This window comes from Pan troglodytes, chromosome 9, assembly GCF_028858775.2.
Source record: "Pan troglodytes isolate AG18354 chromosome 9, NHGRI_mPanTro3-v2.0_pri, whole genome shotgun sequence".
Taxonomy (NCBI): Eukaryota; Metazoa; Chordata; class Mammalia; order Primates; family Hominidae; genus Pan; species Pan troglodytes.
In genome coordinates, this window is record NC_072407.2 from 91,684,584 (window position 1) to 91,702,557 (window position 17,974).

The 17,974-nt window shown below is 35.9% G+C and overlaps 1 protein-coding gene across 1 annotated transcript; it reads left to right on the top strand.

Moving 5' to 3' along the window:
• Positions 1–3,772: 3,772 nt before the first annotated feature.
• TRIM77 (tripartite motif containing 77) lies at positions 3,773–12,301 on the top strand. Its single transcript, XM_016921777.3, has 6 exons — positions 3,773–4,184; positions 4,881–4,976; positions 7,642–7,872; positions 8,608–8,630; positions 9,340–9,437; positions 10,833–12,301. The coding sequence occupies exons 1-6, from the start codon at positions 3,774–3,776 to the stop codon at positions 11,324–11,326; spliced, it is 1,353 nt and encodes a 450-aa protein (XP_016777266.2). The 5' UTR covers position 3,773; the 3' UTR covers positions 11,327–12,301.
• The last annotated feature ends 5,673 nt before the right edge of the window (positions 12,302–17,974 follow it).

A 17,974-nucleotide genomic window follows, 5' to 3' on the forward strand; every position in this document is an offset into this window, starting at 1 on the left:
CTGGATTCTCACATCTGCTTCTCTATTCAATCTTTTGTGATATTTCATGTCATGTAGCCCCTGGGAAAATCTCCTGTATACTCATGGGATAATAAAATTTCAAAGGGCAATTAATGTCTAAATAGTATTATTATTATAAAAATAGTTTTGACTTTATGAACCCTAAAAATATTCACAGCCACACATTGTGAACCTCTGCAGTAAGGGCCCATTTCCTGATCACCTACTGGTTGTAAGGTTGGGGTAAGGAAAGGAACTGTCTAAAACTAGGGCTGCCTGGGACCCTGCACATTGGGTCTATATCTTGTTCCTTGAGCTCCTAGACCCTGAAAAGCAAGAGTCCTGCACAGTAGCCTTCCCACGGTGCTGTGGTTGTATGGGCAAAAGGGGATGCATTTCCTACCATTCTTAAGAAGATACAGTGGCAAGTTTACATCCTGGACTTCTATTTTTGTGCTTTCCAAATAGATTTTTTAAAATTGTCCATCCTTGTACAACCTAAACATATCATCTTTTATGAACATTGGGCTAAATCAGAGATTCTCAAAGAATGGTTCAGGGACCAGCAGCAACCTCTTATAAGTTGCCTAACACTCAAACTCTCTGGCCCCACTCCAGACCTACTGAATGAAGAATAGCCATGGGTAATCCCCAGCAATCTGTGGCCTCAGAAGCTTTTCAGGTGATACTGATGCACCAGCTAGGCTAACTCATTAGCCTGGCTGTTAATCTGAGAAGGATCCCTTTTCAGAGAGCAAACAAAGCACAGCTGGTAATGAAGACTTCAGCCCTCTCCCATCTCCTCCTCTTTCTGGATCTGGACAGTGCGGGCAGCTACAAAGCATCAGTTCTGTGTGGTGGGGCAGGCAGGATAAGACAAAGGAGGTTCCTTGAGGAGAAGCACCAACTGTAAGGTGAGAAAAGTGAGCTTCATGAACTAGGCTACCTGACTTCTGGTTACTGTTTGCTTTTCTTTCTCCGTAGTTTTCACGGAGCCTTTAATAAAGCCTTTAACCAAAGGTCCAGTCGCATCTCTTTCCTATGTTTCAGAATACATTGAAGCTGCGTTCAGCAAGCATATTAATGTGGAAAAGCCCCATTTGTGGCCACCTGGATGGTGGCAGTGGTTATCCAGAAATCTTTTAAAGGAATAGAACTGGAATGAGAACCACTCTCTGCACCTGGAGACCCTCCTCCTGAGTGCCTTAACAGGTTCTGGACTTTTTATGTTAAAAAGTTTTGTTACTGTTAATTCAAAAGCCTATGGTTACTATACAGATACCTGTCTACTTTTATTCTCCCAATTCAACTGTGCACATATATTTTTGCTACTTGTAAAAAACTTTCAAAATGAAAAATAACATAAAAATAAATTACATTAAATTAATCCATGATACATAACTAGTCTTTGTCACTATTATGTAAATATTCGTTAACATAGTTGGTATAAATTATTTTAAATGTTGTGTTTCAGTGGGAGAAACATTAAGAAAATTAAACAAAATATCAGCAGATTCACTGCAAAGGGTGCTTTTATGTGTATTGAGAAAGGCAGAGACTGGAAGAAAGAGATCTGGTGTGAAATCACTTTCAGTTTTAATATAGTGCTTGGGGAAAATGCATGGTGAGCAAAGCTTCTAGGAATTAAAAGATGTTTTAAAATGTATTTTTTCTTCTTCAACATTTAAGTTCAGGAGTACATGTGCAGGATGTGCAGGTTTGTTACATAGGTAAACGTGTGCCATGGTGGTTTGCTGCACAGATCATCCCATCACCGAGGCATTAAGCCCAGCATTTATTAGCTATTCTTCCTGATGCTTTCCCTCCTTCCACCCCCTACCCTTGAGAGACCCCAGTGTGTGTTGTCCCCCACCATGTATTCATGTGTTTTCATCACTCAGCTTCCACTTATAAGTGAGAACATGTGGTGTTTGGTTTTCTGTATCCTGCAGTTTGCTGAGGATAATGGCTTTCAACTCCACCCATGTCCCTGTGAAGGACATTGTCTCGTTCCTTTTCATGGCTGCATAGTATTCCATGGTGTATATGTACCACATTTTCTTGACCTGGTCTATCATTGATGGATATTACGGTTGATTTCATGTGTTTGCTGCCATTTTTCTCTCCCAGCCAGTACCACAAGAAGGGAAAATTTCTCTTGATTCTTCCTGGTTTTCCCTGTGAGAGCCTCTTGGCATTTCTGTTGGAAAGGTCTGCCCTTTGGGTGAGGATTCTTCTATGTCTGTGACCCTAAGGGTCTTTGCACACTCACTCTAGCCCAGCTTTGATTTTTAGCAGGAAATTAAAAACCATTTGGTTTATTTTCTGTTTTTATGGCCTGTGGTAAAATCTGTCCCAGATAAACACATGCATGGGTCCTGTTTTTCTCAGTGCTGTACCTGTCTCTATCCAGAACTGATTGAGTTGTCTTGTTACCTCTGTTCTCTAATGGTTTACAAAGCAAACAAACAAACTAAACCTCATTAATCTTTAGTTTCTCTCGGACTTTTTTTCTTGCAGGGAGGTGGCAATAGTATTTTCAACCTTCTCCATTTCTGAGCTGCAACCATAAGACTCTACTAGGTTTTATGATATCCCTGAGCGTTCTAAAAATGTCCTAATCGGCTGTTACTTTTTTCAAACCAGGTACAAATCAATGATACTATAATTACATCTTAGTTAGATTTTTTATTTCTTTTAGTTATCTTTGCTATATAGCTGTTTCCAGACATTTTCTCCTTAGAAATTAAAATTATTTTAATAGGCCAGTTTTATTTTTTGCATAGTGTTTTTCAAATGCATTTATCTAATTTCCTCCCATGGTTACATGCAGGTAAAATGTTTTTGGCAAAAATACTACAGAGGTGTTTTGTGTCCTTAGTCATCTACCTCTGTTTGTATACATTAAATTATACACTTTCACTTATCTATTATGCCTCAATAACACTGTGGATAGAGCTAACATGTGGGGTAGAACTTTGATGATATGTAAATAGGCTCTTTCACAAAATCTATGACTTAGTTATTTTATTATCCATTAATGATTCTTGCCTGATTCAGTTATTTTTATGGCATCAGTAAAATGATGATTGTCCACCATTCCTTCTATTGCATTAGTTGGCCTCTCCAGAATTACGTAGTGTTCTATTGTATTATTAAGGATGCAGGTTCTTTCCACTTTTCTGTTTTCCTTAGAGTATTGGCTTTGGTCTTAGATTAGTTCACTATGAGTCCACAAAATGGTTACACAAACAAATATTGCATCCAAATAATGTCCAGAGGCAGAAAAAGCAATTGTTTCTTCTATGTGTCTCTTCTGTAGCAAGAACACCTTTTACAGAATTATTCTACGAGTCTACTTTCTTGTTCTCTTGGCCAGAATTGGAGTACATGTCTTATGATGACCAATCAGAGAGAGAGAAAAAAAGGGGGAAATCTTGATAGCTTTGGACAAAATAATGATCCACTGCCTGTGGCTACAGATGAGCCCAGGACTTGTAATTTTTATGTTTTTGTAGAAGAGATAACAGATATGAAAAATATTGGATTTCTATTAGGGAACTGGAAAATAGTTCTATAGGCCAAGGTTGTCAAGAAAGACGGCATGTGATCAATCTGTTGCACTGTTTGTGTCTCTCCATCCTATTTTAGTCTTTCAGAAAACATGGCCTGTCATGCTACAGTGCATACACAAATTAGTAAAAAAAGGTCTTAAGCTCATTTCATATGCCATGGGGGAAAGAATGACACTTTCCTTTTATTTTCTCAGAAACATGGCTTCTGCTATCACGCAGTGTTCTACCAGTGAGCTCACCTGCTCGATCTGCACAGACTATTTGACAGACCCTGTCACCATTTGTTGTGGGCACAGATTTTGTAGTCCCTGTCTCTGCCTCTTGTGGGAAGATACACTAACTCCTAATTGCTGCCCTGTGTGCAGGGAAATATCACAGCAAATGTACTTCAAACGCATTATTTTTGCTGAGAAACAAGTTATTCCTACAAGAGAATCAGTCCCCTGCCAGTTATCAAGCTCTGCCATGCTGATCTGTAGGAGACACCAGGAAATCAAGAACCTCATCTGTGAAACTGATAGGAGCCTGCTGTGTTTTCTCTGCTCTCAATCCCCAAGGCATGCTACTCACAAACACTATATGACAAAGGAGGCTGATGAATACTATAGGGTAAGTAAATGCTACTGATTGCACTTTGAAATGTGAAGAACCCTGAATCCTACAGGTAATAAGGAAAGATATACTTATCATTATTGTTATTAATAATTTTATGCAATAAACAGAATTGCTTATAACCATAAATTAGACACTGTTCTAGACACTAAGATAAAGCACTGAAGAAACCAAACATCCCTGCTCACCTGAAATTTAAATTCTCTTGGGCTGAGGGAGAAGAATGATGATAAAGTTGATGAGCATTAGGGTTCTGGTATTTCAGTGTAAGAAGCTCTACATTAATCACTAGTTTCCATGATAGTCATTGGCTAACACAGTCATGATTGCAATGAATCTATTATAGAAAATTCTAATAAATACTGGTCAGTATGCTCCAATAGTACTGTAGATAAGTTGAGGGCTAGCATTTTAAAATTAAATATAAAATAAGAGTTACTTCTGAAAATTGACAAGGTTGTATCAGTTTCAGTGCCAGACTTCTAAGATAATGGGTCTTGTTTTCTAAATTTGGGAATTCTACCTTTGGTTTCATTGACCTCTTGGACTTGACAATCAGTGCCCTTAAGAAAAGCCCCTGCATGTCTGCATTCTGCACTCTTTACTTGTCCCATGTCTGTACCTCTTTTGGTAGTATCTGAAATATACTATATTTTCTTTTCTAGTGCTCAGATTTATAGTTTTGTTTTTCAGAAGAAACTCCTGATTCAAATGAAGTCCATCTGGAAAAAAAAACAGAAAAATCAAAGAAATCTAAACAGAGAGACCAACATAATCGGAACATGGGAAGTAAGCAGTAAGCTCATTTCTCTCAGAACCAGTTTGGAATAGAAAATGTGACTTGTGGGAGAAGAACTTGAGTTAACCATATGTCCCCTGAATAGGATGATCAGAAAAAGGACCTACATGTGTTTTTCTACAATATAACTTAATCTTTAGTGTGAGATTTCATGTTGAATCCAATATATAACTAAAAATATCCTGATTTTTCTGAATAAAGCAGTATCTACCAATAATACATCAGCAGTGACAAGAAATGTGCTAAAAGTGGCATGTAAGATCACTAGAATGAAGGTAAAAATGTGGTTCTACAGCAGGTTAGCAGACATGAAATGCTAAAAAAAATAGCTTCTAGGTGAAAATCAATCTGATGCTAATGTATTAGTAAAATTTAGAAATTTACTGATGATAATGTTGGAAGATTTTAGGAATAAGAAAGCTGAAAGTTAGAAAAGCGGTAAAATTATTTGGACATGTGAGTAACTCCTCTTGATTAATTCATGAAAAAGAGTCCGGCAGTGATGAGAGATATGGCTATAAATGTACTTATGGCCAGGTCTAGAATGTGAATGCTTAGGTAAGAATTTAGGATTATATAATCCATTCACAAACATGAATTAAGTACCTAAAACTGAATAAGTAAATTAAACAACATTTTTATTCTCAAAGATCTCAAGCACTTCTGAAGCAGACATATAAACAGGGACCAGTAGAGAATAATAATAATTGATACGTGATACTGTGAGAATGCCAAAGGGGAACCAAAAAATCATGTTGATCATTTCAGATGGATTTTCTGAGGAGTCCTGCATTCTCGTGAGGGCCTATCATGTGTTGCTCACTGCTGTAGCCCAACAAAATGATACAGAAGTGAACAAAAGAAGAAATAGATCACTTACCCTAGGAGTCTATAATCTAGTGGGGGAATTCAATCTACAAATTAAAATGTGAACTTTATAATAAATAATGTTCGTGAAGTGCTTCAGGGAAAAATAAAGCAGAGAATGGATACAAAGAATCCGGGTTTGTAGAATCTATGCTGGCCAAGAAGAACCCATTTTCAGGGATAAGAAAGTGCAGAAGAAATGAATCAGTGGCTTTGTAAGAATGTATTTTTCTGTGGCAGGAAAAACAAGGTATGGTTAAAAGGAATAAGTAGAAAATGGTGTCAAATGCAGAAGGAAGGTGAAGAATTCTAGGACTAAAGCATAATATTTGGATTTAGAAAAAAGAAGTTCTTGGTAAGTTGTAATGTTTGGTTCAGGAAAGAGTAGGTAAGACCTCTGTAAAGCGGTCTTTAATCACACACATGAGCACAGCAAGTTTGATCACATTTGATTAATTTAGCTTTAATAAGGATAGAAATGTTTTAGCAAGAGAGGCTAGATGAAGTAATTGGGACAAGAATATTTTAATTTTTTTTCCAAAGTAATTTGCAAAATTTGCACGTATTTAAAGGTGGTGTGGAAAGAAGGGAAAAACTGTGAAAAAGTAATTGAGGTCAGGCGCGATGGCTCATGCCTGTAATCCCAGGACTTTGGGAGGCCAAGGTGGGCAGATCACGAGGTCAAGAGATTGAGACCATCTTGGCCAACGTGGTGAAACCCTGTCTCTACTAAAAATACAAAAATTAGCTGGGCATGGTGGCGTGCACCTGTAGTCCCAGCTACTCGGGAGGCAGGCTGAGGCAGGAGAATCACTTGAACCCGGGAGGCAGAGGTTGCAGTGAGCTGAGATCATGCCACTGCACTCCAGCCTGGGTGACAGAGGGAGACTCCGTCTCAAAAAAAAAAAAAAAAAAAAAAAAAAAAAGTCATTGAGTAGCCTGGCATGGCGGCATGTGTCTGAAGTCGCAGCTACTCAAGAGGCTGAGGAGGAAGGATCTCCTGAGCCCAGGAATTCAAGGCTGCAGTGAGCCATGATTGCACCACCATACTCCAGCCTGGGTGACAAACTGAGGCCTTGTCTCAATAATAATAATAATATAATTGAGTGAAAGAGAGATGGGGGAAATAAAGACACAGTGACAGAAAGACAGAGACAGAGAAAATCAAAGACAAGCCAGGGAAAGAATGAGACAGAGAAATGGAGCCAGAAAGAGAAAGTAGGCAAACAATAGGGACAGAGACAGGAAGACAGAGGCAGGCAGAAGGAAAGAATGAACATTGTAAGAAAGTAATCTAGAGAAGGGGTGGATAGAGATGTGTAGTCTTAGGTAATAGGCAAGCATAGCCAAACACTGGTAAAAGCACCCAGTGTTTTGGAAATGGAGGTAATTTAGAAAGATGCAGCAATGTCTTATGTTCTCTATTTTCCTGAGGAAGTAAATTGTTATGAGTAGGAGTATTGAGAAAAATGGAATAAAATTTAGGTATAATGATGAAGAGGTTAGAACATTATATAAGACAACATAAATTTGATCTTAATTTATCTTTATTATCTTTATTTTTAAAATGTAAATATGGAGGTTTGAGGGAAAGTAGGTAGAGTGATGCAGGGAAATGGAAGAGAAAGGGAAGGAGGAAGAAAGGAAGATTTATACTATATTTGAAGTGGAAAAGCATTAAACTATATTTAGTAGAATAGCACAAAACATGAAACAAAGCAGAATAGCTGATAAGGAAAGAATAAAACCACCTAGACACATGATTTAATTAATCAAATATCACTACAGGTTTTTATAAATTTGCGGAGCATGATGATCAGCGCTGAATATCCTAAGGTGTGTCAATACCTCCGTGAAGAAGAGCAAAAGCACGTAGAGAGCCTGGCAAGAGAAGGCAGGATAGTTTTTCAGCAACTCAAGAGAAGTCAAACTAGAATGGCTAAGATGGGTATACTCCTGAGAGAAATGTATGAGAAACTGAAGGAAATGAGCTGTAAAGCAGATGTGAACCTGCCTCAGGTAAAAACTGAAGGAGGTCAGGGTGCTGAACACCACCCTGCTTGGGAATCGTATCTGCTAGAGTCTATATCCTTTTTGATCTATATTACTTTTCCGGTTCCAAATATTCAGATTCTGCCTCTCCTGACCTTATGGTGGCAGGTTTCACTCCTCTGTAGACCCGGTCTCACTCTTTCTTGTCCCATAGAGGAGAAGGAAAACTATTTGGAAAAGTTCTAGTAACAAATTCAGGAAAATTCTCTTCTAAAATTATCTTACTACACCCACTGATTCTTAGTAGTTGCAACAGAGCAGCTCATGAATACATGATTCAGTTTTGTATAAGGATGTGTCAATATGTGAAAGTGTGAGATTTATGAAATTTATTTACTCTTTTAGTTTTGAAGTCCTAAATTTGGGCCCCACACATCCTTATAAGAACTTTGTGGGGACCTCTGTCAATCTTGTTGCAGATGTTTGTACAGTAGAATGTCTTCCCTTCCTCTTCCCATTTGTTCAACCTCAGTCCATCTGACTATGTTTCATCAAGAGTGTAATTTTATCGACTACATGTAGACGTCAGACTGGGTTTCATATTTATAAAGAAAAAGAAAATGAAAAATGCCTTTATCCAAAGAAGGAAAGTGGAAGACGTTAAGTTTTCCAATTCAGTCCATATCCTCAGACTGCATGTCTAGGATATATTGAGAGAACCATGTTGTGCTTCAAACTAAGCAATCCTCTCTCTCTTTATAGGATTTGGGAGACGTAATGAAAAGGTAAGTTTGCCCCTCTATCCAAGTCCTGGTAATTGTGACAATAATCAGGCTGTTTCTGCTGGGATCGACCCACACTTTTAGTGAGGAATTTCTGTCTGTATTTATTCCTTTCTTATCAAAGGTCATCCAGGCTTTATATATTGACTACTTCAGATGAAAGTGAAGGATGGGAAGCAGTTTTAATTGCAAGGCCTAATGTAGAAGTTTCAATAAGGCAACTATTTTTCCTGCCTCTAATTTTCTACATCCTAATTATTTGAAGGTTATTCCAGGTTGTCAATGGGAAAGGCAAATAATCTCAGAGAGGCAGCTGATGGAAAGATAGTGAAAGTAGGAGAAAGGGAACATCACCAAGAAGGAATGTAGTATAGAGCTGAGGCTCCATATGTAGCAGGTGGCATGTTCCAAAAATTTGACAGCTATCAGATTTCAGAAATTAAATGAGTATTTCTGCATGGCTCACCTAGGGAAGCTGTGAAGGTGAGAACTGATATAATTATGACTGAGATAACATACTTTACTGGCATAGAGGTATTAAAAGCAGCAGAGCACATTGTAAAATACAGTTACAATTGCAATATTTCTTAGTTCTTGAGTTCAAGTCACACTCTTCAACCTAATTGTGAGGATTCTGATCAAGCATCTTATTAGTGGATTGCTAATGATTCCTTTGGGACTGGTAATTAAAAGTAGGTATTTTTCTTTGCAGGAATGAGTTTCTGAGGCTGGCCATGCCTCAGCCTGTGAACCCACAGCTCAGTGCATGGACCATCACTGGGGTGTCAGAAAGGCTTAACTTCTTCAGAGGTAAGAGTGTGAACTGCGCTAATGTTTCCAACGTAAGTATTTTTATATGGGTGACCTATATTCAGTTTAGTCTATATTCACTTCTCCGTCTCTATTATTATTTTCAGTGAACAAGCAGGTAAATATGGAAACCTTTATAACCAATTTTAAAACTGTTAATAAACTTTCAGGAAAAGCTAACTGAAGTCTGGAATAAATAAATAAGAAATACAGTGCGTAACATGATTATTTTAAGTGATTTAAAAAAACACTCAAAAAAGACCTGGAGGAATGCTATAAATAAAGCATTCATTTTTCAGTGTAGCATATAAAACTGCATATTCATTCAAAGCATTTCAACTCTGGTTATATTTACACGATCCGATTCTTAGAAATATCTTAATGTTGTTATTCGAATGTTTACCTAAAGATTGAAGTTTTAAGGAATACATTTGAAAAACCACAGGATTCTCAAAAGCAGAAAAACAAGTTTGTAAACAATAGGTACAACCACAAAGCAGTCTGAAAGAAAATCCCTTCACTGTGTAGAGGGCTATGCAGACGAATGGAAATGGAGGGTGAGTCTGGCATATAGAAGAGAGGCAGCCATGGGATGAGATGAAGAGAATTCTGATTTAATGGTGTCCAAACCAGAAATTCTGGGAGAGAAACCACCTTTTTAAAAAGGCACATATAGATTTTTAGTTTATTTCACTTTTGCTTGCTTAAGTTGTGAAGCCCTCATTACTTCTTGGCCTTTTGGCTAAGATCAAGTGTGAAGCCCTCCCATCTTAGGCAAAGTGGTATTGTTTAGGACTAATAATGATAACAGTGTCATAGCTTAAGTATAATTAATAGTATTTTTATTATTTTTAGTATGTTTTTTTATTTTGCGAAAATTGGTTAATAAGGAGGCTTAAATAAAGGCCCATTTTGATGTTTTCTTGGCATCTTATGAATAAGCTGGCAAATTTTTAGTAGTCTAGTAAAAATTAAATCAGAGCTTGACATCCTACATCTCTATGTTTTCTCTAAATTTTCTTTCATCTTAGTTGCTTGATTAAAGATTCATTTGCCCTGCAAATGGACAAGAAGCTGTTGCTAAACTGTCTCCATAATTACTCTGATATACTCTGTATGCCACTCGTGATAGAGTGGTAGGCCGGACCCAGTTAGTACTGACTCATGAGAGCAAATTGTTAAATGTTTTGAAATTTTTTGACTGATTATTAAATTGTTGGTAGCTTGAAACTGGCCTTAGTGAGGTGGAAATATTCCTAATAAACAAAACCAGTTGCTTTTGTTTGTTTGTTTGTTTTCAGGGATTGGTTGTTAAGCATTTGCCAGACTGCCTCTGCACCTGTACCTCCAAACTTTTAAACTGTTTTTTGCATTCACTGTTTTCTTTTGCCATAGTGTATATCACCTTGGATCGTAAGATATGCAGTAATCACAAGCTTCTGTTCGAAGACCTAAGGCATTTGCAGTGCAGCCTTGATGATACAGACATGTCCTGTAATCCAACAAGTACACAGTATACTTCTTCATGGGGAGCTCAGATCCTCAGCTCTGGCAAACATTACTGGGAGGTGGATGTGAAAGACTCTTGTAATTGGGTTATAGGACTTTGCAGAGAAGCCTGGACAAAGAGGAATGACATGCGACTTGACTCTGAGGGTATCTTTCTACTCCTGTGTCTTAAAGTGGATGACCATTTCAGTCTCTTCTCTACCTCCCCACTGTTACCTCACTATATTCCAAGGCCCCAAGGCTGGCTAGGGGTGTTCCTGGATTATGAATGTGGGATAGTGAGCTTTGTTAATGTTGCCCAAAGTTCCCTCATTTGTAGTTTCCTCTCACGCATCTTCTATTTTCCTCTCAGACCTTTCATTTGCCACGGATCTAAATAATCAGGGACAGGTCACAAACCTGACCAAGGCCTTGGGAATTCTAATAGCAGAGGAGGCTCCTATTCTGGTTACTTTCTTAATGGGGAAAATCAGTCATATCTCATTACCTTTTACTTCATTTTACCTCCTGGATATATATTTATCGTATCATTTTTTAAAGTGTTGATAATGAACATTTGTCATTTCTATTTTATTTGAATAGATGTAACGTCTCTTATTATATTGTATAGGATGCATGTTCTTTTAACTTGTTATCAAAGCGTACTAGAGGTGAAAGAATACATGAGCATGAAAACCCAGCTAACTGAGTCAAATTAAAGCACAGACAAGTTGCCTTCCAGATAGCCCTTATTTAAAACTCAGTGTCAGCCTAAAATTCTCTATTCCCAGCCTTCATCTGGATAAACCTTTCCCTTCACCAGTTCCCACCTTTCTGAACTAGACGAGATCTCAGATGTCAAGAATGGCTCATACATTTCCTCTGTAAAACTCCTAACAGAACTTGGGTCTTTTTTTCAAGTTTGTAAATTACAAAAAGGGAATGCCAATGATAGTTCTTCTCATTCATTATAGGAATAAGAAACAGTCTGATGATATGAGAGATATTCAAGAAATATGTAAATAATTAAATGAATAAACATGTAAAAATTATTAAAATCAAAAGCTATAGACCCAACAAAAATATGCTACAGTATAGCCATAATTAGCAAGACAGAACAGGCTGAGAAATATCATTACATAAAGGATACATAGATATGGTACCATGGTACTTAAGCCTTCTTGTTCAATTGAAACTTTATCATTTTGTAATGCTCTTCTTAATTGTTTTTGGTTTAAAGTCTTTTTTATCTTATGTAAGAATAGATGCTCCTGCATTTTTTTGTTTTTATTTGCATGGTAGATCTTTCTCCATCCTTTACTTTGAGCCTGTGGATGTCATTATATGTGAGATGGATCTCTCAAGACCAAATACACTTGGGTCTTGTCTTCTTATTCGGTTTGCCACTCTGTGCCTTTTAATTGTGGAATTTAGATCATTTACATTTAGGATTTGTATTGATATGTGAGATTTTGATCCTGTCATCATGCTGTCAGCTGGTTGTTTTGTAGAGTTGATTGTATAGTTGCTTTATAGTGTCTGTTAGCTATATGGTTTACTCAATATTTTGGTCTCTTTCAGCAGGAATGGAGCTTTCCGGTTGCATCTGTTTGGCCATCTTCCATTCTTTTTTAGCTGAGTGGTTTTTCATGCCTTGTATACACCACGTTTTATTTATCCAAACACCAGATGATGTGCATCTTAATTGTTCCCAATTTTAGCAACTGTGATTTATATTTCTGTTCAAATTAACCCACATATCTTTCATTTATTGTGGGTAGTTACTTGGGGTGAAAGTACTGAATTATTTAGTGGATTTTAATCATTTAAGAACCTGTCAAAATACTTCTTTAGAAAGTGACTGTACCATTTTACATTGCCACCAGCATCTTGGTAAGAGTTCTAATTCCTCTACATCCTCACTGACATTTAGTATTTTCAACCTTTATTACATAAGCTTTTCTATTTTTTAGTGTATAGTAATAGCTTATTGTGGGTTAATTTGTATATATATTACTAGTGATTAATGATGTTGAACCTTTTTTTTTTTTTTTGAGGGAGGATCTCCCTCTGTCAACCAGGCTGGAGTGCAGTGGCAAGACCATAGCTCACTGTAACCTCAAACTCCTGGGCTCAAGGTGTCCTCCCACCTCAGCCTTCCAAGTAGCTGGGACTACAGGCACACATCACTGCCCAGCTAATTTTTAAAATTGTCTGCGGAGATGTGGTCTCTCTATGTTGCCCAGGCTGACCTTGAACTACTGACCCCAAGTTATCCTCCTGTATTGGCCTCCCAAAGTGCTGCAATTATAGACATGAGCCACTGCACCTGGCCTTGAGCATCATTAGTTTCCAGCCAAGTATCTTCTTTAGTGAATCATCTGCTCATTGTACAATGATTTCATTGGATAGTCTGTCTACTTGATGAGTTGTAAGAGTTCTTTTTGATACAAATCCTTTATCACATATACGTTTTGCAAATATAATTTCTGCCAGTCTATGGCTTATATTTTAATTTTGTTGTCTCCTTGGAAGAACAACATTTTTAATTTTAATAAATCCAGTTTGTCATTTTTTAATGTTTCTTTTTTTGATGCCACGTGTTAAGAAATACTTGTCTAACACAAGGTCATTAAATTTTTTTATATGACTACTTCTAGAAGTTTTATAATTTCAGCTTACATTTAGGTAGGTCAGTAATCCATTTTGAGTTAATTTTTATGTACAGTGTAATGTGGGTTTGAAGTTCATATTTTTTGCCCCTGAATTCCAAAAATTTAAACACTACTTGTGGAAAAGATTATCCTTGAATCTTTTGAATGATCTTACCACCTTTGTCAAAAATCAATTGACCATATATGTGTTATCTACTTCTGGACTCTAATTCTGTTGCATTGTTGTAGATATTTATTTATCTCACCATACACTAATATACTTTCTTGATCCCTACAGACTTACAGCACATTTGGATACAGATAATGTAAATCTCATTTTATTCTTTTTTGAAAAGTACTTTGGCAATTTTATAACTTTTATATTCCTCAGTACTTTCAACAACTTTATTGAGACACAATCTGTATACCATAAAATTCTCCCATGTAACATTTTCCCATTTGTAACTTTCAATGAATTTTAGTATATTTATTGTGTTCCGCAACTGTCACCATAATTTAGTTTTTGAACATTATCATTACTCCAAAAGGATGACTTGTGCTGGTTTACAATTAATTTCACCATCTACCCTAGTACCAAGAAATCAGTTACCTCTCTCTAATGTTCTGCCTCTGAATGTTCCATATATATGGAATTATACAATATGTAGTTTTTAGTGTGTCTTTTAACTTGGCATAATATTTCCAATATTTATCCATATTGTAATATAAATCAGTATTTCATTATTTATTTTTTTTCTGATTAGCATTTCAATGTGTGAATAGTTCGCATTTTGATATTCATTAAAGAGTTGATCAAGATTTGGATTGTTTTACCTTTTTAGCTATTATAAATAATGCTATCATGTATATATGAGTTTAAGTCTTTGTATAAACATATTTTTATTTCTTTTAGGTAGATACTTAGGAAAGGGGTTCCTGGATTTTCTGGTACATTTATGTTTATTTATTTTTTTTAGGAAAACAAACTATTTTTCAAAGTGGCTGTATTATTTTACATGCTTACCTAGAATGCATTAAAATTCCCATTTTTTCATAACCTTAACAACGAATACTATTGTCTATGTTTTTTATTGTAGCTGCTGTATTGAGCTTATAGTGTCATGTAATTGTGGTTTTAATTAAAATAATCTCAATGACTATGATGTTGAGTATCTTTTTTGTACTTATTAGTTATATTAGAGATGTTCAATTCATGCACCATTTATAAAATAAATGTGAAAGGTCTTAACTTACCTATTAAAAGATAAAAAATATTTTTATAAGCTCAAATATAATTCCCAGCTATGTCCTGTATACAAAAAAAGACACCTAAAGCAAAATAATTCAGAAAGACTGCAAGTAAAGAGAAGGACAAAATTATGCTAGAAAGATGGAGACATTAAGAAAGAAAGATCTGAGAATCTGATAAGAAAGTCAGTATAATTTAAATCAACAACTTTCAATGTGACAACTTAATGCTATCAAAATTTGCAATGAAAAATTAAAACTTATAAATAGCTATGTACCAAATGTATAGGAACCAAAATTGTAAAGTTAAAAGTTAAAATAGATGCTAGAAAACCTAGGTAGAAACATACTCAATATAGAAAATATTTATATAGGACTTTTAGTATCAAATAGATGAGGAAGCCATATATATATATATATGGAATCTTTATATACATACATATATATATACACACACACACATAAACACACATATATATTATATAAAAGACTTTAAGATCATAATATAGATCTTGTGTGTATTTTAACACTGTGGAATTTACTACTATTTTCCTTTTGATTTAATTTATGATTATTTGGTTTACAGAATATTCTATATTATTTAAAAAATTGTATTTTCTATGATCAGGCTAAATAATTACACAAACATACACACAGATAGAAGAAACAGTTCTGATTAAGCCTCTGTTATAGGCAGACACTGTATCTCTGGGACTTGTAAATGGGACTTTCTCAGTGATCTTGCTCTGCCTTCGGTTCTAGGTCTTAATCTAACACGTATTTATGCTATTTCCCACCTTTTAATTTCTTGTTCCTGTCTATGAGCTGAAATAAATTTTTACCAGTACCTTAAGGGAAGCTATGTTTCTCAATCTTCCTGCAGTGGTTTAGACTTCTGTTACATTGCGGAGATAGGGAAGACGAGACAGGGAAGGTCCAGGTCTTTGTGTGTGACATCATCTTTAGATACATTGAAAGAGTAAAGAAAAAAGTGGGATAAAAGAAGAAAAATCTTTAGATAGAATAGAACTTGTCTGTTGTTAATATTTAATATTATTCCATATTAAATATTATTTAAGAATAAGTTTTGCCCAGATTCATTTCTTAAAGTGATGTTTGATATTCTTTCATTTTATTGCATGTAGTGAGAGTTCATTATTTTTCTTTGCTTCATAAAATTTATTTGCATGAATATATCACAACTTATTTAGGCATTCTACTGGAGATAAACTTCTTAACTTAAATTTTGGTATACTATGAACAGTAATGGTATGAAGAATGTTGTACTCTTGTACACATATTTTAATTAATATATGAATGCAGCCTGTAATTCCACTACTTTGGAAGGCTGAGGCGGGCAGATTGCTTGAGCCCAGGGATTTGAGACCAGCTTGGGTAACATAGTGAAACCCCATTTCTACAAAAAAAAAAGAGAATGTATTTATGTAGGATGTATATTTAGGAGTGGATTAGTGGGTCATAAGGAATACTTTATGTAGATTTCCCAAAATGTTTTCAAAGTGGTTGTATAAATTTACATTCCCCCGTGTATGACTGGAATTTCATTCGTTCTGCATCTTTGTCAGCACGTAGTAATAAATCTCTCGGTAAATTCTGGTCGCTCTTCTGGGCAATTAGTGGTTCATCTTGTGATTTTAATTTGCCTTAATCTAATGATTAATAAGCACTTTTTCACATAGAATAGCATTATGCTATGCATCATGAGTGATGATTTTCATAAAATGAATAAATAATACATAAAAGCACATTTTGAAAAGTATAAATAGGCCAGGTGCAGTGGCTCACACCTGTAATCCCAGCACTTTGGGAGGCCGAGGCAGGCAGATCACTTGAGGCCAGTAGTTCGAGACCAGCCTGGCCAACATGGCGAAACCCTGTCTCTACTAAAAATACAAAAAGAAATTAGCCAGGCATGGTGGTGCTCACCTGTAATCCCAGCTACTGGGGAGGCTGAGGCCTGATAATCACTTGAATCCAGAAGGCAGAGGTTCCAGTGAGCTGAGATTGCGCAACTGCACTCCAGCCTCCAACAGAGCAGGACTCTGTTTCAATAAAATAAAAAATGTAAGATGTCCAAATATGTCCAATAGTATAGTAAATGCGCTTTCATTAAATTAGAAGGAACTTAATCAGATATAACCCATGCATCTTATTTAAGAAGACACGCACACTAGAAGGGCTCCTTCAGGTACTTCTGTTACTCCATATATAGATAATTTCCTGATTTGTTTCTGGTCAGAAATGACTACAGTAAAAGACAAGCCTGATAAAGAGAAGGAGTGCTATATAAAAGGGAACTGAACAATATTAACAAAGTTCACAGTTCCCTTTCCATTAACTAGAAATTCTTTTGACTGAAAGACCATGGCACATATTGAAATAAAAGCGAGGAAGTGGTAAATAGATTGTAGTGAAAGTTCTCTTTAACAATCTAAGGAGAGAATCTCTCCATGTCATTTATCTCATTATCCCTATTCTTCCCTTTCCAGTAATATTACAGACACCAAAAGCCCAATTTCAAGAATCTCTCATCTCCAAGTAAAGTCTGCCGAAAGTGAGAGTCTGAGTTCTCATTCAAGAAAACACTTAGATCTTGGAGTTGTACATAGTAGATCTTGAGGATCACGTCCAACACTCATGCTTCTCAAATCTCCAAGTAGGAGGATATGGCTATTAGCCTTGTCAGGATACAGAGTAATATTCATTGCAAAAAGAAAAAAGATACATGCATACGTATACATACGTGAATAATGGGATCTTATCTCCCCAGAAAAGTGTATAAAGTGTATTTCTCCCCAAGATATTATATAACTGAGCAATATGAGGTCAAGAGGCCAATCACAATTCTGTTTAAACTGTTTAATAAAGTAGAGGATTACTAATACATCTGCAGAACAAACAAATCTCTAACCACAGACATTAACCATTTTCTGAAAATTCAAATATATATAAAAATCAAATATAAGACTAATATATTTGAGTTCAACTTTCATAACAAAATGCCCTATAAATTATCTGTCATTAACTCCTTTCAGCTATCAGAGATGGCTGGAAACATTTGTTAGTTCTAAATAATAATTTCCAGGAAAACATTTCTTGGTTCTAAATAACAACATCATTTGCCAA

Coding starts and splice junctions, on each gene's coding strand:
- TRIM77 (XM_016921777.3), top strand. CDS start 3,774: ATGGCTTCTGCTATCACGCAGTGTTCTACCAGTGAGCTCACCTGCTCG. Junction 4,185..4,880: donor AGGCTGATGAATACTATAGG/GTAAGTAAATGC, acceptor TTTGTTTTTCAG/AAGAAACTCCTGATTCAAAT. Junction 4,977..7,641: donor ACATAATCGGAACATGGGAA/GTAAGCAGTAAG, acceptor ATATCACTACAG/GTTTTTATAAATTTGCGGAG.